This window comes from Ambystoma mexicanum, chromosome 3p (assembly GCF_040938575.1).
Source record: "Ambystoma mexicanum isolate Mex_15411 chromosome 3p, UKY_AmexF1_1, whole genome shotgun sequence".
NCBI lineage: Eukaryota > Metazoa > Chordata > Amphibia > Caudata > Ambystomatidae > Ambystoma > Ambystoma mexicanum.
In genome coordinates, this window is record NC_090925.1 from 701,923,310 (window position 1) to 701,947,925 (window position 24,616).

Genomic DNA, 24,616 nt, shown 5'->3' on the forward strand with positions numbered 1-24,616 from the left:
CTATTGTCGACAAGAGGGTCATTGGTGTGCATAATGCTCCGTCCTTCGACAGAGGTCGAATAACACATTTGGGAATATGGGTAGACGATGCAGAGGTCACCCGGGTGTAGGGGGCCCTGGTAGAGGTCAGTTTGCACAGGATCCTCAGCATCCTTTCTCACCGGATAATCAGACTCCGAGTGTGGATACTAGGAACATATTTGATCATGCTTCTGCTGCATATCTATCTGAAGAGCTTCCTTTTGATGATATTCTGTTTCATTAGGATTGCCCGAAGCAGGGTTTGGAACCTACACCTATTCCCGTCAATCAGAAGGTGTTGAAATGGTAGTGGGAAATAGGAAACATCCATTTTTGATAGATACTGGAGCATAGAAGTGTTCCATTGATCATTCTCGGGTTCCAAACATTCCAATGTCAGGGCAAACCAATGTTTCTGTAGGGTTTTCTGGCACACCAGTTGTTTGTCCAGTTTCTTCTCCGGTACCTATTTCTTTGGGTCCCTTTACGGACCACTGTCCATTCCTTTTGATTTCAAATTGTGGAGAGAATTTGCTGGGTTTAAATCTATGGAAAGAATTAAATGCAATAATGTATTGTTCTTCCAATGGAGTGCGCTTGACGATTTCACCACAGCAACTTTCTGTCTCTCAATTCTTAACTAGACCTTTGCCGCCAGAATTCATTGATGTACCAGAGTGCTTATGGGCTGTTGACGACAATGATGTCAGTGTTTTGCAGATGGAGCCTGTTAAGATAGTCTTGAAAAATGGAATTGAGCTGCCACGCATTCCCCAGTATAAGATTTCAGTTGAGGGCGAGCGAGCTTTGAAATGCATTGTTTCTGATTTTGTGCATCGCGGGGTGATTGAGGAAATTTCAGGAAGTTTGTGCAATAGTCCGATTTTACTCGTGTAGAAGAAAGGAGATAATGCAATTCCATTCCGTTTCATAATTGATTTACGTGCCATTAATAAAGTCGCCGCTCCGCAATTTCCAATTGTGCCTGATGTGACGACAATATTGCGCATGATTCCAGCTACAGCTACTTACTTTAGTGTTGTGGATCTGAAGAATGCTTTCTTTAGTATTCCTATACACAAGGATAGTAGATACTTGTTCACGTTCACCTTAAGGGGACGCTCGTTCACATTTACTTGTGCACCTCAAGGTTACACAGAGAGTCCTAGCATCTACAGTAGGGCTTTGAAAGAACAGCTTGATACTCTTGAATTACCCTCTACTTGTACATTGCTTAGGTATGTTGATGGCTTGCTTTTAGCTGCAGATTCTGAAAGTGCCTGCAAGGAGGGCACTGTGCTGTTGCTTATTCATCTGGCTAAACATGGTCACAAAGCTTCGCTTAAAAAAATTCAAATTTGTTTCCAGGAGGTCGCCTATTTAGGCTATCTCCTGTCAAAGGAGGGAAGAAGATTGACACCTGAAAGAATAAAACACATTTTTGGCATGTTGTCCCAAATACACAGAAGGACGTTAGAGTCTTGATAGGAATGGCTTCTTACTGTAGGTTGTGGATCCCACATTTTTCACTAGTGATCAAACCGACGTTGGCTTTGACAAAGAAGGGCATTTCTTCACGATTGCCGTGGAATCCGGAACGCCACCAATTGTTTGACTTGCTCAAGACTGCATTATGCTCGGCACCAGTTTTGGGCACACCAAACTATGAAAAGGCCTTTGTGTTGTTTTTGCATGAATGTGATGGATGTGCTTTGGCTGTATTAACGCAGGAACATGGAGGGAAGAATAGGCCGTGCGATTACTTTTCTTCCGCCCTTGATCCTGTAGCATGCGCTTTGCCAAGATATTTGCGAGCTGTCGCTGCTGGTACGTCTGTAAAACAGAGTGAGGGAATGGTCCTGGGCCATGATCTAACCCTGATGGTGCCTCACTCTATAGATGTTCTACTGAACCGAACCCAAACGCAACACCTCACTTCCGCACGGTTGACGAGATATGAATTGATCTTGTTTGCTCATCACATCCAAATTAAGAGGTGTTGTGTTCTTAATCCGGCTGAACTCCTACTTTTCCCACAAGGTATTGCTTGCGGCGATGAAGAGTCACATGACTGCCTGTATACTACCCAACAAGAGACAAAGGGTAGAATTGATTTGAAAGACACGCCTTTGAATAATCCGCAAGGAGAGCTGTTTTGTGATGACTGCTTCAAACTCCCGGATGGCACATCCAAAGCTGCTTATGCAATCACCACATTAAGCATGCTTGTGGAAACCAAGAGAATCACGCATAACTCTGCGCAGGCCGCAGAGATTATAGCATTGACCAGAGCTTGTGAACTTTCTGAAGGGCTTACAGTAAACATATATACTGATAGTCAGTATGCCTTTGGGGTGGTACACAACTTTGGGAGACTTTGGTCAGAGAGAGGGTTCCTAACTTCACATGGCACCGAAATCCAACATGGCTCCCTAATAGTACAACTGCTCTCAGCGCTTGCGCTCTCTACTCAGTTAGCCATCATAAAGTGTGCAGCACATCGAAAGATTACAGATGACATAGGAAAAGGGAATGCTTTCGCTGATCAGATAGCTAGACAAACGCCTACCGATCTCTTTACGGAGATGTATGTTTCAAGGGAGACTGTAAATGCCTATGCAATGGACGAGGGTGTTGGGTCTGTACGGGATATCCAAGCCGATGCCACATTAGAGGAATGCAAGAGGTGGGCTGAAGGCTTGGGGAAACTCGATGATGATGGGTGTTGGGTGGACATAGTTGAAGGGAAATGGCTACTCCCTGACGCTTATGTAATGATGATCGTCATCATGGCCCATGGTCCTATGCATATATGTGCCCAGAAAGTTACGAAAATGTTAGAGAAAGTTTGGGCAAATGACAAAATTTCGAAAATTGCCCAGCGCTATGTTCAGGACTGCATGATTTGCCTACAACATAATGTGGGAAAGGGGACAGCAACTCCAAGGGGAAGTTTTGGGCCACTCTCTGTTCCCTTTGAAGTTATCCACTTTGATTTTATTGAAATGGAACGCTGTAATAATATGAAGTACCTATTAGTGGTCATCTGTGCTTTTAGTAAATGGGTTGGGGCTTTCCCTGTCAAAGATGCTACAGCCATGACTACTGCAAAAACCATGTTAAAAGAGCACTTCCCGCGGTTCGGGCTACCAAGAGTCATCTGGTCGGACAATGGTCCACATTTTGTCGCTGCTGTAATTCTGCAGATATGTGTGGCATTACAGATCGACAAACGGTTCCATTTGGCCAGACACGCTCAGAGCGCCGGACTAGTAGAAAGACACAATGGTATCATCAAGAACAAGCTCACTAAGACGTGTGCCGGCACTAAATTAAAGTGGCCGGACACCTTACCGATCGTGTTATTAGACATGCATACAACCCCTCAAACTAATACTGGGCTCTCTCCATTTGAGGTGGTAAAGGGGAGACCTGCCAATATCTGGAACCCTCCTAAATGTAGATCTTTGAGAAATGTTGAAAATGTATTACTTTCAGATTATTGCAGCCAGTTAACTGAAAACCTGTATTTGATTTATCACCAGGTGCGAGAGGCTTTACCTGTGCGATACGAGCGCCCGGGACACAGCATACGGCCTGGGAGCTGGGTGCTCATCAAGGCATTTGAGCGGTCTTCCTGTCTTGCACCTCGCTGGCGGGGCCCATTCCAGGTCCTGTTGGTCACACGACGGCAGTGCAGGTTTCTGGCAGAAAGAACTGGATCCACGCGTCGCACGTCAAGAAACTTCCTCACCCAGTGCCACACGATACAGAAGAAACAGAACCCCTTGCTAACCTGCAACCAACGATCCCAAAGCAGTAGATAGCGCTGAGAGTGTATCGGAGAATCTTTCCGAGCCTGTGAGGCTTGGGAAACCTGCCATTTTGTCTCCACACTCTCCAAAAGTTTTGCTTCCGGAAATTGTCGTTTCAAATTCGGCATCTTCACTTGCTCTTGATACGTTGCTTCCAACGGGAAGTGACGACACATTGTTTCCGGATCAATCAGTACCGGGAAAAGCGAGGTACAATCTGCGTCAAAGAAAATAGACTTAAGGCACGGTTCGGCTGTGCATTCGGAGAATGAAAGGATCATTGAGGGCTTGTTTTTGCCCAAATTTGAGAAAGGGGATTCTGGTGGCTAGGGTTGTGGAAGGACTAAGAGGTTGCGCGGCTGGGAGGTCACCAGCAACGAACATTGGGGGTTTCCGTTTGAAGACTACGATGCCTGCCACCGCTACCGCTCGTATGGGACTTGTAAATGATTGTGTGACCAACCGGGATAATGGACAAAGTGCATGGGCCCCAAAAACGTATTGCTGTGTTCTTATAATAATATTTGGTTTTATAATAGTCACTGTTTTAGGCTTATGGTACTTCGAGGAAACTCATCCTTTAGAGTCCTTGTTACCGACTGAAAATGTACCTACTGTTCCTACTCCCTTTGTGCATTTGGATACTCTGTCCCCTAGGGACTTCCAGCATAGACAAACGTACCACAATAATACTCCGCTACTTATCTTATTCATATATTTAATCAAGTCCAGCTGTTGGGTCTGCTCACATGTACCACAACACAGGGATAAGGGGCTAGGTTGGTATATTCATCCTTTACCTTTGACAACTGCTTGTTATGCTTCTCTTAGAGCACTGTTCTTTGGCCATTAGAACGATAGCATCTCGGGGAACTTTGATGGCACTAATTTGAATAGCTTTGAGAAAGGTGTTCTGACTCTCCTGGGATTCTCGCTTTTCGCAAATAGGAGTAAGCTTAACGTTGCTTCTATTAGGCCTTCCAATCTTTGATTTCCTTTAAGATGGCTCTGATAGGCAATAAGGATGCCATGCCTCCTTCTTACACTGTTCACCATAGCCCGGATTCAGTTTCTTTCTGCATACAGAGGAATGGAACTCAGACAATGGGAGATTTTAGAGGTTGTGCCAACGTTGCAAATTTGACTGGGGAAGACAAACCTTGTATGTAGGCGAACCTGTCTACTTTGTTTGCGGTAATGTAGCATTTCCATGGTTGCCCAGGGATTGGCACAGAACCTGTTATTTAGGGATCCTGTTACCTGGGGTATTTATAGCTAGTACAGTAGAGGTTTCAAAGGCTCGTCCACGGTGGGACGAGAATGGTGACACTCCAGCACAGGTCTTGGGAGATGTAGCAAAATCATTTGTGCCGTTTTGGGGACAGATAGCGAATTCTGAAGATATCAGAAGACTAGCGAGAGTACTAGAGAGAACCATCAACCGGACCACGGACATACTCTATAATATGACATTAGAACAGAAAGCGATAACACTAGTAGCGCGTCAGAACTGGATGGCATTAGATGTCATTCTGGCTGAACGTGGTGGAGTGTGTAAATTAGTGGGGTCCGCTTGCTGTGTTTTCGTGCCAGATTCCTCCCCAACTATCATCAAGGCAATACAGAATCTGCACGTCCTTAGTTCAGAAGTGCATGTTCCCGAAGGAAACTGGGATCTTAGCGCTTGGTTCTGGGACTTCTTGTGATCTTGGGGTTGGAAGGTACTTTCGGTCCTACTGATCATTTTGGGAATTCTGTTGTTCCTTTGTTATTGTATCCAGTGTCTACCTAGTATATGTTCGATGCTAGGGGGATGTTGCGCACAAGCGATAGGTACAATAAGACATAAAGTGTATGCCCTGGATAAAACCTCCAAGGAATACATGTTAAAGGAAATTTTAACGAATGACCTGATGGCAATAGATATTTCTGACAGCGATTCAGGGTGCATGGACGATGATGCATGGAGTTATTTGCAAGGAGATCCGAACTAGTTTAGCACTTGGCATAGGCCAAAAGGAGGGTTTGCCGAACGGGAAAATATTCGTACCTCCTATTGCAACGAATATATGTATATTGGCCTACGCCAAGCTGCTTACAAGCCACTTGCGAAGAAATCCATGTTGCAAGGTCCTGACCATAGAATCAATGTAAACCGCCATTTTAGGTCAATCCGCCATTTTAGGTTCGCTCTGTAAAGTCACCCTGTGAGTTAAAATGGTGGACGATGTCATTCCGAAATACAACATGGCCATCTTGACCTCTGTGTGTAATTAATATGTAACTTGCCTGCAGGCCACTTGTTGGGGTCGTGAACTGAGACCTTGTCCTTCACTGACCTGTGTGTAAAGGATTACTTGTGCAATGAAAGTAATCCACGAGCATATGTTAAGAACAATGTATCCAAATACTGAACTAAGAACACTTGTTTAACTACATTGCATTAATGTTTGAGAAGACCTTTATGAGATCCTAAGATACACTGTTACCAAGTAGGCTTGTTGACGTATGTATTAAAGGCAAACTAGTTGCATGTGGATATGCGAACTCGGCATGAACCCTAGATCAGTGATGTATTAGAGGAATATTAACCCGAAGTAGGGTTGGATATCATGTTCGCAAATGGTATAAAAGAGCAACGAATTCTAATGTACAGCGTCAATCACTAAGCACACTGAGCCACGCTGGAGTTCGTTGTGTTGTACTGAGGGCCGATAGCTATCTGTTATTTTTCTCTGTAACTGTTCAGTATAAATTAAAGATCTTTGTATGTTCCTTTGTAACCCGTGTTCGGTGTATTTCCTTTTGGGGTACTCAGCCTCGATATTTTGATTTTGTTTTCACACCAGGGTCCGTGGGAATCGAGGTATACTGTATCTCGGTGCGACCACAGTCGTACGAGTCCACAGCAAAGATTTCTTGAAAATCTAAAAACAACTGCTTCAGCCTTTGCTTTTGTTCCTCGGTCTCACAGGCATCAGCGAGGTTGACCCGTTCCTCAACCATCTGTCTGAAGCCTGGAAAAACCTCAGGTTTTGCAATCTCAGTGATATCCTCTAGCTGGTGAGGGTGTTGACCTGGAAGGAGGTTTCAGGTAGGAGAGGCAGTCATTGTGGACCTGGAATATCACCTCATCCTTCCTGATGTCACAGACCACCTCTTCCCCCCCATAAGGACAGGAAGAGTACAGCAAGAAATTCCCCCCTTGCCAGGTGAAGATCCTTCCTTGCGGTATGTCATTGTTACAGTCATAGCAGTCATTGGGGACTGGTCCTATGATTTAATTCCCTAAATCCATGGAGAAATGCTGATCATCAACCGCCATTCCAATAATGGTGTCTGCGCCCAGTGTGATACTCCTAGTGTCGCTGTTATCCACCAATATTGGAATGGTGTTGTGTTCTAATTCCAATAATGGTGTTGGGTTCAACCCCAACCCCTGCTGTTGGAAATGGTGATTTAAATGTACATAAGCATCTGGGTTTTGGAGTTTCTGTACTCTCTTAAATTTTCAGGGAGATTGGGAATTGTCGGGTCCGTCCTGGGATGGTGGCCTCCTCTCCAATTTGAATTTCAACTGCATCCAGTAACAATTGAGCTGACCAAAATGTCATCAAAGCCCATGGGGTTACCCCCCAGTCGGGACCAGGCTTTGTAATTCATGAGGTCCAAATTAATTGCGAACCCATCGAGATTGTCATTGCCTAAGTAGAATGCAGAACGGACATCTCACATGACCCAACAATTATGCTCTATACTTTTATCACCGATGGAAATTTTTAACATGCACTTGTTAGGCAGGAGATTTTTGGAATTTGGAGTTTCCAGGCCCATTTCCCACTTATCAACCAATTTAAATGTGGGTATGGTCTGATCTTTTTGGAGTTTCCTGAACAATGCTTTGCTGATGAAGCTTTTTCCTTTATTCAGGAATACTCTGGCGAGTACAGGATCCCTCCTCTTATTTAACTGAATGGGGAGGAACAGCTGTTCACCCTTTTAATGAATATCAGGCAAGCTTTGAACTGGTTTTTCATCACTTTTTATCATGGGACTTGGGTTTTCAAATTGTGGATTGGTATAAAACTTCAGGGTATTTCCTTCCAGAGTGCAATGCCACTTGGAACTGGAAGGAAGGTTGATTTTCAGGAATGGAGAGGAGTTCCCATCACCAGTTTGTTGTCCTACAGTATTTACAGTAATGTTGGGGACTTGATTGTTCTGAAAATGGAACTCAACAATGTGGCATGTGCCATTTAGACTGACATAGTTGGTGCTCTGTTTTAATTTTATTGGCCGGTCAGCATGGGTCCAGAAGACCTTGTTCAAACAGTTTATTAGTGGAGACATCCTCAGAAGGAGGTTATTCCCTAATAGACAGTGCACCCTTCTGGAGTCACAACTATAAATGGATGTTTCACCTTGTGTCACCTAATTTTGATCTCCAGATCCGCAGTCCCCTCGATGAGAATTTCATTCCTGTCGAAGTTCTGTAGTGTGGTCGAGGAAGAGGGGTGAGGGGAATTTGGTGGCTCTCCCCTTTCCTGAATTAAGCTGCTCAAAGGCCCTTTTGGACTTAAGAGTGGTTTTGGATCCGGTGTCCACCAGTGCAGAAATTGCACACTGCCCTTGCACCCAGACGGGGGCATAAAACCTACCTTCTTTCCCCCACAAGGGGCAAAGGAAATGGGCATTTTGGGCGAGTTGGGCAGTTAGTTTCTTTATTTTGGACTCCGACACTGTGGAATCTTGTGCATTTTTTGTGGTCGGAGTTCGGGAATCTGTAAATAAAATTTGGCATCCTGCGATTGGTGAGATTTTGGAATCCCCTTTTTCCCTTGATTCTGTGCTGTCCCAGTCACTTGAACCGGTTTGCGGGGAGGATGCCTCAGTCATTGCTAAATTCTCAGGATGACATTTCTGGGGTTCTGGGATAGGTGATTCCAAGTCAGTTCCCATACCTACCCAGTCTGAGTTAGGGTCTTTTGGGGCCCTTTTTTCTTTGGGAGGAATTCCCCCATCCTTGAAAGAGAAGACTTTCTTCCCAGAATCTTCCAAGCATTCTTCCCCTTCAAACTGGAGGACACTGACTTCCTCCACAAAATGGGTCTTCTTTGTCCTTATGTTTCTCCTACTTACCCTCTGTTCCCGAGGTTGCAGTTTGTCAGGGGTAGGAGATTGGAGCTCAGGTTCTTGGGTTTCTAGGGGCTTTTCACGGGTGAGGAAGGAAGCTTCCTCTAGGACTTTGCATCCCCTTCCTCCCAGGCCTCCTCCTCCGGAACCTGTTGGTTGTCGGGGTTCTCTCGCAGTCATTGTTCCGGGGTGCCAGACCCTTAACTCAAGCTACTCTGAGCAGCCATGTTCATCTGAGGGTTCTGCTGAGCACTCGACACGCGACTCAGGTCTTGGGTCAAATTCTGGACCTGGCACTCCAGTTGGGACACCCTCTGGCTGATACGGGGGTCTTGAGCCAAATCTGGCTTGCTCATGGGAAGGGTAACTGTCCCTTCCCCCAGCATAACTTGAATATTGAGGGTTTCCCTGGTAGTCCTCCATCCCCTCTCCCTGATTTGGTGGTCTAGATTCCTGAGAGTGGGGAGAGTAAGGAGGGTTATTCTGAATGTTGGGGTTTTGAGGGTACCTGGGGAAGAAACTTAAACTAGAGGTTGGAAGATTACTTCCCTACTGAGGGCAGTTTGGAAGGAGGTTCCCTGGGGCCGTACTCACCTGATTGGATCCCCCCCGGGCCTGGGGAGTCCACATGTACCCCAAGATGGGTCTTGTCCCCTTGTACCTAGGGCTGATGTAAGTGTCGGAGTCAGGTGGCACATTTGTGGGGTACCCTGTCTGACTACTACCTGTTTGTGACTGGTCACAGGGTCTCCTCTGCCTCCGGTTTGGTTGGTTAGGGGGAGCTGTATTTTTAAGCCTCCCTGTTTCTAGGTCCAAAATGAGGTTACCTTCACCTCCACCACCATGCCAGCAGCGGGGGTGTTGGTTTTTTTTGTGGTTTTTGGGGGGATTCTTGTTTTCCACAGGCTTTTGAACCTCATATATCCGGGTAGCTTGCTCTATTACCCAGTCCAGGGTCCTTTCATCATGGACGTCCCTTACCAACTGCATCATAATGTACTTAGGGAGTGCATGGAAATAGGTATTTATAAATTCCCTACTATTCGTGCGGACCCACATAGTGGTTTGTGCAAATGCCCGCTTCAATTCCTGAACAAATTCTCTCAGGGCCTGATCCTCTCCGCACTGCAGGTTGTAGGCCGCCTTGCGGGCCTTCTGGGTGTTCCTGTGCGTGGAGAAGTGTTTTAAGATGGCCACCTTGTAGATAGACCACCTTGAATGGTTCTGATCCTCCAGCCCAGCAAAGAAGCTGGAGTATTCTGGGGAGAATGTCCATTTGGCAAACTCTATAGAATTCTGATAATTTTTAATGTCTAAAATATGTCCTCATCTGGTCATATAGCTCCAGATGCTCCAGAATGAATATTTGGCATTTTTATGGTACACAGTCATGAAACTTCTAATGGCGTTTATCTGTCTAATGGGGTCTTTCACCAGAGTTCTCTTTTGTTTGGCAGCCTTCTTTTTCCGCTGCACCTGAGTCCATTCGCCCTCAGACTCAGAGCTGCTGCTATTTGAGGTTCCATCCATATCCTCTAGGTGCTCCCTGATTCTTTGTGCCTGGGAGCCTCTCCCAGAATGATAGGGCCTAGTCTCTTCTCCCCTGTTGTATTTTGGGCTCTCTGGGTCACTTCCCTTGGACTCCCTCTTTCGCACGGGGGAGTAGTCATCTGAGGTTTTCAGAATACTCTTTTTTGGGGCCTCAACTGGGACTCCTTTTTCTCTGCAAAGTGAACCAAGTGTTTCCTTTGTAGCTGATGTTTCTGCAAGTCTAGCTCCCTGATTTTCTCTTCATATTAGTCTTCCTAGTCAGATCCACCAGCCATAATATTTTTGAACCTGAACAGGGATCCCCATCAATCAATCTCTGATGGACGCTGGCCTGCTGGCTCAATCATGCTAGGCCTAATTGAGTCTGGCTGCCTCATGGTTCCCGGTTCTTGTGAACCGGTGGACATAAAGTTAGCAGTGCCTTGCGCATACAGGGTGGTAAATTGGCTTGAGGTGCTTGATACAGAGCTGTGGCATCCCACGGTGTTCAAGGGTTGCCCTCCCACTCTCTAACTGTTCGGGGTTCCTCACGTCCTTATTTAACCTAGCACACTCTTTTTCTAACCTCTCAAGTTTCTCTTTCTCAGACCCTATTTCTTGACAGTAGGCAAAGGCCTCAGCCTTCTGCTCTGCTATCAGGGCTTGACTGGCCTCTATGACCTTCCCTTGTGCTGCTACCTGGCTCTGGAGTCCCCTGTTCTCATCATAAAGGGCCTCCTTTTCTTTCTGTGCTTCTTGTATTGTCTGGGAACACTCAGATGATTTTTGTTGCAGGAGATGCATCTCCTCCCTCTGCGCATGTTTGGTCTGGGTGGTCTGTTCTACATCACCTTATATTTGTCTTATATGCCCCATTACATTTGCATACTCTGCTTTTAGGCCAGACAGTCCCTGACGACCTCACTCACTTCTCTCCAGGCCTGCCTTTAATTTGCACACTTACTGGCACAGGAGATCTTTTTCCTGATATAGTGCACGATTCTGTCCACTCAGGTTATCCCTCTGTTGTTTAATAGGGCCTAACTTTTAGCGTTCCTGGTCAAATTATATTTGGGAATGAACTTCTTTAATGATTAATTTATTAGTCCCCTCGACCAATTTCTCAATCTGTTTTTGTAGAGTGCCCATGTCCTCTAAGCATATTCTATTGCATGTTACTTGTTGGTTTAATTTTAGTTGATTTTAGTTGACTCTCTTTTGGGAATCAACCCTTTCCTGACACGCCTCTTTCAGTGCATATAGTTGGGTCTCCTGCTCTGTATTAGTTTGTTGCTGTACAGCCAACTCCTCCAACTCAGAATTTTGTCTCCCTCGCATTTTTTCTTCTACCTGCTTTCATTCACTCTGGGTTTGGTTTAAAAGGTCAGACTGATTTTGCCCAGAAGTTACAATTTCTTGGTGCTTTTCTTCCATGACTATCATGTGGAGGTACATGTACGCAGTGAGTTGGACCATCTTAATCTGCTCCTCTTTCATGTACTGAGTCATATAGAACTCAGTCAGGGCTTGATGTAACAGGCCACTGTCCTGCCACACATCCATGCTTATGGAGGTGACCTGTTGCATCATACTGGATAGCCAGGCCTCTTGCTCCTGCTCTGCCCATTCCCCTCTACTGAATAATTTGGACAGAAGGTGCTGCCTAGCTATGTTAATATCCACGGTGCTCATTATGAAGTGTTGTTCCTTTGTTTAGTTATCTATGCAAGGACAAATCTGTGCCCTGCTCTTGCGTAGTGTCATGCATAGGCTTTTGGGCAACAGTTCACGTGAGTCACATGCAGCCAAAACCCAGAGTAGAATCAGTCATGTGAGGAGCATTGGGCGTCGGTGTAAGTTAGTGTGGAACTCCGCTTTCCGTGGCGACTGGAGGTTGCCATGGAAGCTAGGCAAATCATTGCTAAGGAAATGCAACTTGCGTTTGGGATCCCGACGCTGATCATGTGACCTCTGCTATTTAGCCCTGCCTTGTCAGTTGCTCAGTGCTTCTGATTAAGCATTTTCCTCTATAATTCTTTGAATTACGTGTTTGCTGCTACTTCGTTTCTGACCTGGATTTTGGATTACCTGGCTTTTTGGATTACCCTTGTCTGTTTTGGAAAATATTCGATCTCTCTGGTATTACAAACCTTTTTGCTCTCGTCACTGGATTTGCCTTGCTCTCTCCTTTGGTTTCATTTTTGCCCGCATTTGTTTATGACCCGGACTGCAATTGGATTCCTTTTGAATTTCTATTAGGCTTTGTGTTACTTTGGTGCTCAAGCACTCGGTTCGGGTGTGAATACATTTTTGCTCTGGATATTTTTTGACATTGATTTATATTCAGCTTCCGCTGCAACACGTGATTATGAACAGCCTCAGCTGTAATGTGGGAGCAGGAACAGCCTCCGCTGCAATGTGGGAGCAGGAACAGCCTCCGCTGCAATGTGGGAGCAGGAGCAGCCTCCGCTGCAATGTGGGAGCAGGAGCAGCCTCCGCTGCAACATGGGAGCAGGAGCAGCCTCCACTGCAATGTGGGAGTAGGAACAGCCTCCGCTGCAACTTGGGTGTAGGTAACTTGTCCGGTACGTTCTGTATCCGGAGTGAGGTTGCTCTCCATTGGCATCCGTGTTCCGGCACGAGTGGGTTATTGGACCCAGTACTTCTTGAAAACACTATAATTTCAAATACAACACAACAGGAATCCCCCTGGTAAGATTATTGTCCTGGTTATATTCATTGCATGTTCTTCTCACCTGCCTTTTTTGCTTTGAAGATTTATAGTGGTTATTTATTTTGCAGAATATCTATTGGCTACTGTGCTTACTCTCTGATTGGGATAGTTATTCAGAGCCTGTTTTCTAATTATTCAGGTCAGTGGGTGGACATTGTCTTATGTTTGTTTGGAGTCATAAAGTATTCATTGTCAGGGGACTCCTTCCCCTGACAATGAATGTGGCGCACAATAAAAACGCTTTCTATCTTTAATCAACCACGGGTTCTTTTATTTGACTAGGCCCCCAACCCGTCTCGCACCCAACCTTCCCAAACACCTTGTGTCACAGTGGACAAGGAACCAGGCTGGTGTTTATCAATATGATATTTATTCATGGTATGCTTCAATGAAAGTAAGAGCAAAATCAAACAATTGGACAGCAGCCACCAATGTTGTGGCAATACAGATGCAAAGATTCCTACAACACAGTTAGTTCAAAATCCCCACAATGCACATGAATCTTTAATGGCAAAACAGGAAAAATGATTTCACAGCATGTGATGGTACTTAAGGTTAAGCACTCCCCCTGCAACACTCACCCCCAAACATCTGCTAACTTAATTCTTTTTGGATGGAAGGCAGTGGCAAGGAGTCAGGCTAAAGAGGGAAAAATCAGATTTATAATTCAGCCCACCGCCCCAAGATACGAGGCCAGAAATTAAAATGAAAACCCGATTTATGAGCAAAACGGCATCAGTGGATATGACTTGTTACTCGCACAGCAGCTTACAACCACGGTGGGACAGCTAGAAAATAAATGTTGTTGCTACACTCGAGAGATAAGGAAGCTTACAGACTACTAAGCAGGGCACCAAGGCACCATGAACACAAGGTTAGAAAGTCAATTTTGGGAAAGAAACTGATGCCAAAGAAAACACATACGGCAATTGGGAATTTAGTTTTCACACAGGATGGGGGATGACAGGCAGCCAAGAAAAGGGCATAGCTGTCAAAATCGGAAATTTCTTTTAAGGAGAAGGACAAAGGCACATAACGGATAGGATACTGACAGAAAGGGATGGTTCTCAATTGGACTACGGTTTGGAATTTTCTATGGGACAGATGCAAATCAGGAATTCATGGGAAGGCACACAGTACACAGGTAAATTCAGTTTTTGGTACACAAAGACTAATTCTGTTGAGGCTATACTTAAATGGCTATAATTACTAAAGAAAGGCACTCGGCACGAGGTGGTTAATTTCGAATTTCGAACAACTCACAACGTGAATCTCTTTCTAGGGGAATTAATTGATTTACTTCAAAATGATACTAAGGATTTATACAGCCAATTGAAAGACTTATAAAATCAATACACTAACATACAGAGGCTAATACAGATTAGTGTATGGAAAGGTGAATGGATTATACTGCCAATTTGGGACTTTGAATGGGATTTTCAATGGGATGCAAGAGTCAAAAGAGCGGGATATGCAGTTTGGGACTGGGGTTATTTGCTACTTACAATGTAAACTTGAGTTTGGGATTCTGGAAATCCAGCGATGTCCCTGGTCATTTTGTACAGCTAGGCCAAAGGATCTGGTCACTCTGGACAGCTAGGCCAAGGGATATGGTCACTGCGCTCTCTTAAATGGGATCAGCTCAGCAAGGTCTAGTCTCTGCACTCTCTTGGATGGGATCAGCTGCCTCCTCTCCTTTCTCCCTGGATTCTGGTGTGTTCCTGCATCTGGAATTTGTGTATCTTGCTGTGGATGGATGGATGGATCCCTTGAGTCTCTCTGTGACCCCCTTATATAGCCAAAATGACATCATCTATTTTACAATATGGGGTGAGTACTCTTGAATTACCCCTATCCTGTGTTAGGACAGCCTACAAGTCCTCTCCCCTCCGCCTGGGCCTATTGGTTCAGGGGAAATGGCATAATTTGTGTGTTTGCATTTATGACCTTTCTTTGTCTCCCAGTCTACTTTTAACAAAAATGGGTTATAGATCAAAACTTCAAACTCATACTAGCCACTGCCATACGAAGTAGATATGCAGATTCAATTGGTTCATAGGGAATTGGACAAACTGATTGCCAGCTCTGTGCGAGGTAGCATCACCCTTTAGCACATTTTGGCTCTTTTCATGAAATGCATAATCGTAAAAATTCTGCCAATGATTGCACATGTTCATAATTAAATTTTACATCTTTCCCCCAGGTTTACTATCTGCCCCATGTATCAATCATCCAGAAACACATCTTTTTCTGGCCATTTCAGTTCACAACGTGCTCGAAGCATGCACTTGATCTTTTTACATTTGTCTAAAAATCACATGGAAAACTAGCATAATAGAAACGTACTACTTTTTCTGGGTGCTGGGAAAAATTTCTTAAAATGAAGAAATCCTTTAATGTCAATGGGGAGGATTTGTCACATATGGGGGCGGTACTGCAGACCCCCACAACAAACTGTCACCTACTGTCTTGGCTTGCAACAAAGGACTTTTATGATGCCCTTTGAAGTTTTACATTGCTCCTTCAGAGTGGGTTCTGGATGAAATCACACTTCTTCACGCACTAGCCACACTGGCTTCCTTTGTTCCCTCTTCCCGGAATGCCTGCTAGTCTGGCAGGGCAGTGAATCCTCACATTCTCTGCTACATCACATGCCATTGGAGACCGGTTCAGTGATTAATGTGACTTCCAGTGGAAGACAAGGCTTGCAATTGGATTCTGTGCCTGAGCCAAAAAACAGTTTTACTAGTTTCTGAGACTTTTTCCAAGATAACTAAATCTTGTGGGGACAAATATAATGTACATTGTGTCGCCAAACGCCCACCCACACATATTCACAGATATTTCTGTGCAAGGAAAAGCTGTCATTTGACGTTGACCTTTAAACAACATTTTTTTCCTTATTTTACAAGGAACTGATCCACACGTGGGCAGGCCTTTCATTTAAAGTTTCAAATGCGGTTATGCAGACCGCGGGATTGTCTTTCAATTAATCCTTGGGGTGGTTGCATGTACTGTTGGTTCATGGACACACAGGGATACTGCACAGGATTTCTTTGATTTTGACACAGAAAAGAGAAAAGGCCACACTATTTCTTTCATTTTCAGTAATTTGAGCATGATGGTTCACATCAAAGAGAAACAAAAGCCGTATCGGGTTGTAATGTAGAAACCCTTGTCCCCCATGTGATTTATCACTAAAACAAGGCTATTTTGGATGTTGTGCATACTTTTTGTTCTCCAGATGTAAGAAAAACAGACACAGCGCCATTCTGGATGCAGGGTATAACTTCTAGTTATGCAGACGAAAATAATGCAAACGCAGGGCCATTTTCAATTCAGGGTTCAACTGCTTGTCACACATGTGCCAAGAAGCCAAAAGCACAGCCGTTTTGGTGGCACTGGTTAAATGTGGTTTTAGGTGAAGGGGATTTCTGCTTAGGGCCTTAAATGCACCCCACAATACAACCCTACTTCTTCCGCACTAGCGCCTTTCCCTTCAAACGAGGTAAGAGTAGCTGAAGGCTCAACACCTTCCTCCGTACACTGGCTAAGCATCCACTCCTCAGGTGGCGGATCTTCACTCTCTTCCTGGTACATCTTCCAAAGCTCTAGGATCGCTAATCTTTTCTCTAATTTCTTCCCTGTCTATGCAGCGTGCAAGTATGTAGTCATGTGTTGCAATACCGCTTTTGACAGTGATTCCCCCCTGAGGTCACGGCATGAATATCTTATCTGCTGTGCCTTTTTCCCACTGCGCACTACACTGTTTGTGCTTGGGCATATGTTTTGGCAGTGTCTTACGTAGGTGCATCAGAGCAGTGTCTCCCATTGTAACAAGTCTCAATCGACTGTCAATACTTACCAGACTTTATAAAATACTCTCACCACTTTTTCAATATTTTTAAAACAAATATGAGCGTGCACCAACAATCGCCGCTCAAGCCTTTACTATTCACTTTGCTATGTCTACCTCTGGATTGGTACCAAGCACTTCACTGGGTAGTTACTATACTTCCTTAATCCTTTTATCAATACCTTCACAACTTCTATCATTTTTTAATATCTCTACTCAACAAACAACAGAAAGACAAGTCAACGTTACACATAAAATAAACACTATCATCACACTTTTTTCTTTTCCCTTTACTTTACTTATACCCTGTACAGGGTTTGAGACATCACCTTATGCAAACCTGTGCACACGTCATATATTTCACTGTACTCCGACTGTAGGTTGAAATGTCTCCTTCTGAACTCACTTGTGTTAAAACTCTTGGTGCTCTATCTTCACACAATATTTCCCTTTACTCAAGATTTATCACAACCCCATCGCCTTATTTTGCCATTCCCCTTAGTCTACTCACCATTCGTCTGTTAATCTACTCAAGGCCTTTGGTATCGTCTCCTCCTCCAACTGACTACTTCGCTTTCCGCCCGTAGAGCGTCTGTGGAAACCTGCCAGGGATTTTGTCAAAGGTATGCCTGCCCACCATCTCGGTTTTTCTTGCAAAGTTTCATTCGAATGGATTGTGTCCTCCCACGTATTCCTTATTTTTGATATATCCATTTCCAGCTTGCTGGCCTCGGAATATTTTTTTCAGTAGGGGGCTTTGCGTGTCGATGTCCCTTGAGTCGATGTCCCTCAGAGGCCTTAGTATCGATGTCGACGTCATCACAAGTATAAGTAGCCGCGCGCAGCGTCCGTTGCTCAGTTCTGTTTTTCCGCGCTTTGTAAGCCTCAGAAACATTACGCTTGGTTCCTCAGTGAATCAAAAACTTTGGAAGTTTCGTGAAGAGAAAATATTAAATTCTTTAATCCTCTATGGCATCTTCGCCGGCTCCAACGACACCCCGATCCGGCTTTAAAAAATGCTGGGATTGTTGGACAAAGATGTCCTTGACTGATCCCCACAGGATCTGTCTATGTTGCCTGGGCCTAGAGCACCCGTGTTCAGAGTGTGAAGAATGTCTTTCTATGAGGGAGAAAGCCTTGAGGGAGCGCAGGGGGAAGCTGCAGAGAGGTAAGACCGTAAAAGCTGTTACCCCTTCAAAATTGACCTCTGATGAGTTGAGACCGTTGTCTCCTCATTGAAAAAAAAAGCACTACCTTTCGAGGTCTCGGAGTGGCTCACACCTCTCATACGTTTCGAGACACAATAAAGAGAGGTGCCATTGATCGCCCTCATCTTCGTCCTCCAGTTCCCCAGAAAAAGTTGCTTGCCCCACTAAGTACAGCTCCCCGGCTCAGTGGGAGGAATTTTGTTTAAAAATATTAAGGGTCTTCGAGAACGCGGTCTTGCCCCCCTCAGAGATACCTAGAGGCGGTACCCCGGGTAAAAAACCCAATAAATATAATAGCCGTGAATCGTCGACCTCGGCAAAACATACTCCTCGAGAGCGTCATGAACCCTTGAGTAGAGAAAAAGCTGCTTCGACGCATAAGACGTCGACTTTACCTTCGAAGTCCAAAACTGCGTCATCAACACCATCGAAGACTTTGTCGAAGGAGAAGTTACTGACGCTTCGTGTGCCCACTCCTTTGATGCCATTCGCACCTGAGGCATCGAAGTCTCCTTCGAGAACATCGAGACCAGTGTCGACCCTATCGGCGACATCGAAGAAAATTCCGAATCCCTCTACAACATTGAGGTCAATCTCAAGTACATCGAAGCCTTTCACAATTACATCGAGACATATGATGTCTACATCAACGATTTTGAGTTTTTCTCAGCCAGTGATGACTAACATAGCCCCCTCATCACTTGAGAAAAGCTTCACACCTCTTCCACGCTCTGATTATTTTAGGTCTTTATCTTCCATATATGAAGAGGGGGAAGACTCAGATTCAGAAAGGCCTTTTGGTCTAGAACCTATGGGATCTCCTCTACCAGAGGAATTTTTACCAGAAGAGGTCAGGCTAAAGGATCTGCAAGAATCCTTACAGGAGGCCAGTGGTATTGATACCTCTCCAGAGGTGGACTTCAGTAAACCGGAGCCTGGTGACCATGCAGAAGGGAATTATAGGTTACTTATTAACAGGGTAATGGAGTACTTGGGGTGGTTGAGACCCACACCCACTTTTGACCAAGATGACCAAACTGTCATTTTAGATAAGGGACCTCAATAAGACCCTATAGTTCCCTTCCATAAAGCTGTGCAGAAATAAATGTCCACAAATTAGGAGACTCCCGAAGTAATTCCTGCAGTCAGTAAAAAACTCTCTGCAAAATATAGGACATCGGCTGCAGACCCCCCTTATTTATCTAAACACCCGACTCCAGAGAGTCCAATAGTCCAAGCTGCAACTTCATCAGGCAATCAGCATACCCCTCAATCCCGCAGGATTGTGATGATAATAAATATGACGCCATGGCCAAGAAGGTCTTCTCGGCATGCAGCATGGCTCTTAAATCTGCTAAATGCCACATTCACGCTGGAAAGATTCAGCCACACCCCTTGGGAGTGTGCTTCAATGGCGGCTGACTATCTCCCCGAAGGAGAGGAGAGAGGCGGTTTCTTCAAAATTATCAAGGACGGGAGAGATCTGATGTGCGAGTTCCTCCAAACTGGTGTCGACTCTGTTGACAGTGTCAGCAAAGCCATGGCGGCTAGTACCACAATCCTCAGATTTGCATGGTTACGGAAATCTGGGTTTGCTCCTGATGTGCAAACCAGACTTCTGAATATGCCACCATCTATTTGGTAAAAAACTGATGAAAGTTTGGAGAAGTTGCAAACTTCCAAAGCGGCGGCCAAATCCCTTGGAGCTGCAATTCAACAAACTCCAAACCGCCCCACAGGTACACCCTGGAGGGGTAGGTCTTTTCGCATTTACTCTGCTTACGGAAAAGGCAGAGGACAGCCAGCTCAAAGGGGCCAGAGACGATTCACCCGTGATGGACGGGGCAAAGGTACCAAGTCCGCATCCGCAGGTGCTGCCTTGCCTTCAGCATCTGCTTCAGCCGCCCCAAAACCCCTCTGAGGTCTTACTACACAAGACACCAATAGGAGGCAGGTTAACTCAACATCTGACAGAATGGCAGGCTATTACTTCAGGTGCTTGGGCTTTGGAGACAGTTGCCCAAGGTTACTACCTGCCTTTCCTACATGCTCCTCAGAGTCATCCACCGGAAACAACTCTTTGATGTTTCCAGACCCGCTCTTTACGCAGGAGATTTTGGACCTGCTAGAGAAAGGTGCTATAGATCCAGTTCCTGCAGTGGGGAGGAACAAGGGTTGGTACTCCCCATGTTTCCTAATTCTGAAAAAGGACGGAGGAATGAGACCCATCTTGGTGTTACGAGAATTGAACAAATTCCTCAGGAAAGACAAGTTCAAGATGGTAACCCTTTCTCAGATCCTTCAGGCCCTCAAACTTCAGGATTGGTTGGTATCTCTGGACCTTCAGGATGCCTACTTTCATGTGCCAATCCATCTCAAGCACAGGAAGTACCTGAGGTTTGCCATTGGCAGCTCTCACTATCAATTTTGGGTTCTGACATTTGGGCTGACCTCCATCCAAGGGTTTTCACCAAGCTAATGGCGGTTGTGGCAGCAAGTCTCAGGAGGGGAGGGATTCATATCTACCCCTACATGGATGATTGGTAGAGCAGTGTCACCGGAGCAAGTTTGAGATCATCTGGATTATGTTTGCCACTTCCTCCACAAGTTGGGCTTCTCCCTCAACTTCAAGAAGTCCCATATGATACCACCACAAAAACTCCAGTTTACTGGATCAGTCCTGAACACATCCCTGGGAAAATCCTCACCACCAGAGGTGAGAGCTCAAGATATTCTACAGATGGTGACCAAATTTCAGAATGCCCAGCATCTGCTGGCCTTTGATTTGTTGAGGTTGCTCGACCTCATGGTATCCTGCATGTTTCTAGTGCCAGAGGCTTGCCTGAGAATGAGGTCTCTCCAGTGGGCTCCAAAGACCCAATGGTCGCAATTCTCAGGAAAGATGTCAGATCTCCTACAAATTCCGAACAGAGTCGCACTGGACCTTCAGTGGTGGGCCTGTCGGGAGAACATCTTGAAAGGACAATCATTTTGGCAACCATGGCCGGAGATAACAGTAGTGGCGGACACCTTACTCATGGGAGCCCATGCCAATGATTTGACCATCAGAAGTTGTTGGTCTCCATCGGAGTCCAAACGACACAACAACCTATTGGAGCTCAGCCTAAAGTTCGTCACCACGGCTGAGGGACACAGTGACTGTGTGTAATCGGGTTCAGGCGTACTCTCCTAATTGCAGACCTAGGGAGCCTAGGTGTAGGAAACTCGGTGGGAGAGTGCCTTGGACGCAGTACTTACGATCTCCAAAGTCTCAAGAGTTACCTCGAGATGGCAGCGGTTCCAAGCAAAGGTCCTGCAAAATCTGGTTAGTTCACTGGTTGGCCCAGGAACACTTCCGAAAAGGCTCACTTGCAGGTTAAGATGGAGGTGCTGTGAATAGTTGTTGCCACTATTCAAATGGGGAGAAGCGCCTTTGCAGACCTTCCAGTTCGATAAGAAACAGGGGGGTCCTGCAGGACAACAGCGGGCTCATGGTGGCAAACCTTCCAGTGGGTCACCAGCGGTTCCTCGATTCAGCTTCTTAGTTTCAGGATGATTGGATCCTATGGTAGGTTCAGTGAGATCTCAAGAGATTGACCTGTATGGATATTTGGGCCCTTCTCTTATCCAGAATCTCCTTTGTGCCAAAACAAAACAAATGAGCGACCTTCTCGCATACAGCCATGCCAGACATGGACATCACGGACCACAGTGGTCCCAGTCATTCCGAGCACATCAGACACTCTGGCACCCAGGATGTGTATTGGAACTAGACAGTCCAGCCCACATCCTGGAGCCACACACACAGGGCATGCAGAAACCTGCAAAAGCTTGGTGTTTCGTGGGACAATGCAAGACCAAACATGGACTGACCCGGGTCTGCTCGACCTGGGGAAGGCAAAGAGATAAGATGGCCAAAGGACAGAACAAAGGACCTTGTGGAATGGCCATTTTGGGGTCAAGCCCCTGCCCAGGGCCAAACGCTGTAAACGCAATAAGAACCGAAAGAAAGGGTTAAAAATATGAGAAAAATAACAGCTGCCACCAGCTCTGTCCAAGGCATATCTGTACTTCTACCAGAAAATCCTTTGAGGGTGTCTAGGGCCTTTGGAAATGAAAGGAAGACCCCAGCGTACTAAACTGTAAGGCACTTTGTACATTGGAAAAAATGTTGCAAAGAACTTGCAACAAAGTGAAAGGCTAAGGGAAACAAAGTCTCCCAGTACTGACTGTCTTTAAGGGCATGTCAGTTTCCCCATAACAAAGTGAGCGAAAACCCAGCAGAGTGCAGCAGAAGGCTGTGCTCCACTGGCAAAGATCAGTCTAGGGTGGTCAGACAACAGCAAAAAGTTGGGGGGTTCACAACTGGAGCGAAAATTAAACAACAAATGGAAATCTTTCCTAACATAAGGGTCATGCATCCTCTTCCACCAGTCTTCCCTGTGCATCACCCTCGCTTCTTGTGATGTCACCAGCTCCTTTTCTTGCTCTCTTTCATTTTCCTTCAGGGATTTCCTCCGTGAGATTTTCATCTCTTTGGGGGTACATAAGATAGGGTTTTCTTAGCGGATACCTTTTCTCGAAGATTTGCTGCGGAATGCTCACAATTGCTTGTGTCAAACATGGCACAATCTCAGGCTTCCAACATATAGGCGGAAGGGGGCGGGACTTCCTGCAGTGGCATTTAGCCGCTCCTCTACAAATGCATGGTGGCCCAGGCCTGCATTGGGGTGTGGCGCGGCCCGTGCTGCCAAGTTTAGGGGAGGCGTCAGCGTGGCTCACTGGGGCATGGGGGGGGCTTTTTGGTTACGCCACTGACCTGGAGAGCCACCAGTGTTTCATAGTTCTGTAAGAGTGGAGGCCTTGTGTAAAGGATGGGTGGCTGACTGCTGGCTCCCCCGCTCTCCCTCTTCAGGGCCCTCTCTTTCCCTCTGTAGATTTTGTTGGGATTCCTGCATCTGGACGAGGGGATCGCTGGTTCTGTGGGACCCTTTCTCTTCGACCCCCTCAGAGTGGCAGTAGATACAGAGTCCACAATGTCATTCAAAACGAAAGCCCTGGGCATCGGGGAAGCCTGATTTCCGTGATTCTGGGTGGTCTCTGCTCCCCACGTGTAAGGGCTGCTTTCCCTAAAGGGACCCTTCCCCAGTTGGCCTCGTGTGACTTCCCACTGCCCTATCAGGGACTGGTTGGTGATCAGGAGTGCCCCTCTGCACCTTCTTCATCTTCTGCTAGTTTGGGGGTATCCTGCCATTTTGGTCGTCGTAGAGGTACCCAGTACCAGGCATGAGACTGTCGTAGCCCCTTCAATAAAGGTCACAGTATATGGGAACCAAACGCAGGTTTAGGTTTCCTCCTCAGTGAATCTGTACTACCCATCTGCGAATGCCCCAACTTTTCATCGCCACCGGGCGTCTTGTTGTTGAGGCTGTGTTGGGCTCCTGTGTCATGTGCGGGGCGCTGTTAGTGGCTGCGTAAGGGCATTTCAGTATTAGAGACTGTTTGAGGTTCTGCCGGAGGCTACTTGTGGGACAGATATAGGCTGTGTGGAGCTCTTGCTCAGACACCTATGGTTTATTATGGGTCGTTTTGAGCTCGAATCCGACAGAGGGACTGAGCGGGGTTGTTATTCGCAAACTACGATAGGAAGAAGGGAGTGGCGGTGCCTCTTGGCGTGCGGGTTATATTGTGTGCACGGGTACATCGTGCTCGTTTGGTGGTTTGCTAGTGCGGTTGGTGGCGTTGGGTGCATGGCGTGCAGTGTGATGTGATGGATGTTCAGCGGGTGCTTTGTTTGATGAATGTGTGGGAGATGCTGTTTGTGGTACTAGGACCCAGTAGGACGGCCTGTGCTCCCCCGCCCCTCTCTGCCAGAAGCTCCCCCCACTGTAGCCCCTCCCTCAGCCTCCCCTCTCTCATTCACTCCTTGCGCCTTTCTCCTCCTGCACCAGCCGGGCTCAGCTCACACCCCATCCTCAGCAGGGAGCCCCCCCCCCCCCCAGCCAGGAGCCCATCCTCATCAGGGAGCTCCCCCCTGCAGGCGGACTGGAGCCCCCCATGCCCGGCATGGCCACTGTCAATTTCAGCACCCATCGGCTTGCCCTGCTGGCTGCCTACCAGGACGTGATACAAGAGAAGACCCCCACTGACTGGTAAGCATCCCTGGGGCGTGCGACACCCACCCTCCCTCGGCTCCGACTCCTCCCCGAACCCCCCTTTCTGGGGCACCCCATCCCTGGTTCCCCCCCGCCCCCCTTTTCTAGCATCTGTGAACCCCTTTACTGGTAGCTGTTTCCCACCCCCCACGTTCCTGGTATAC

General features: G+C 46.3%; 1 protein-coding gene and 1 long non-coding RNA gene across 7 annotated transcripts in view; one reads left to right on the forward strand and one right to left on the reverse strand.

Moving 5' to 3' along the window:
- Positions 1–24,616, reverse strand: part of LOC138580742 (uncharacterized) — a 233,357-nt gene that overhangs the window by 123,479 nt on the left and 85,262 nt on the right. The window lies entirely within an intron of this gene.
- DBN1 (drebrin 1) overlaps positions 24,211–24,616 on the forward strand; it is a 326,031-nt gene continuing 325,625 nt past the window's right edge. For all 6 annotated transcript variants that reach the window (XM_069651515.1, XM_069651516.1, XM_069651517.1 and 3 more), the window contains exon 1: positions 24,211–24,449. In XM_069651515.1, coding sequence (XP_069507616.1) covers positions 24,355–24,449 — 95 coding nt within the window. In that variant the 5' untranslated portion in view covers positions 24,211–24,354. The remainder of the gene's footprint in view (positions 24,450–24,616) is intronic.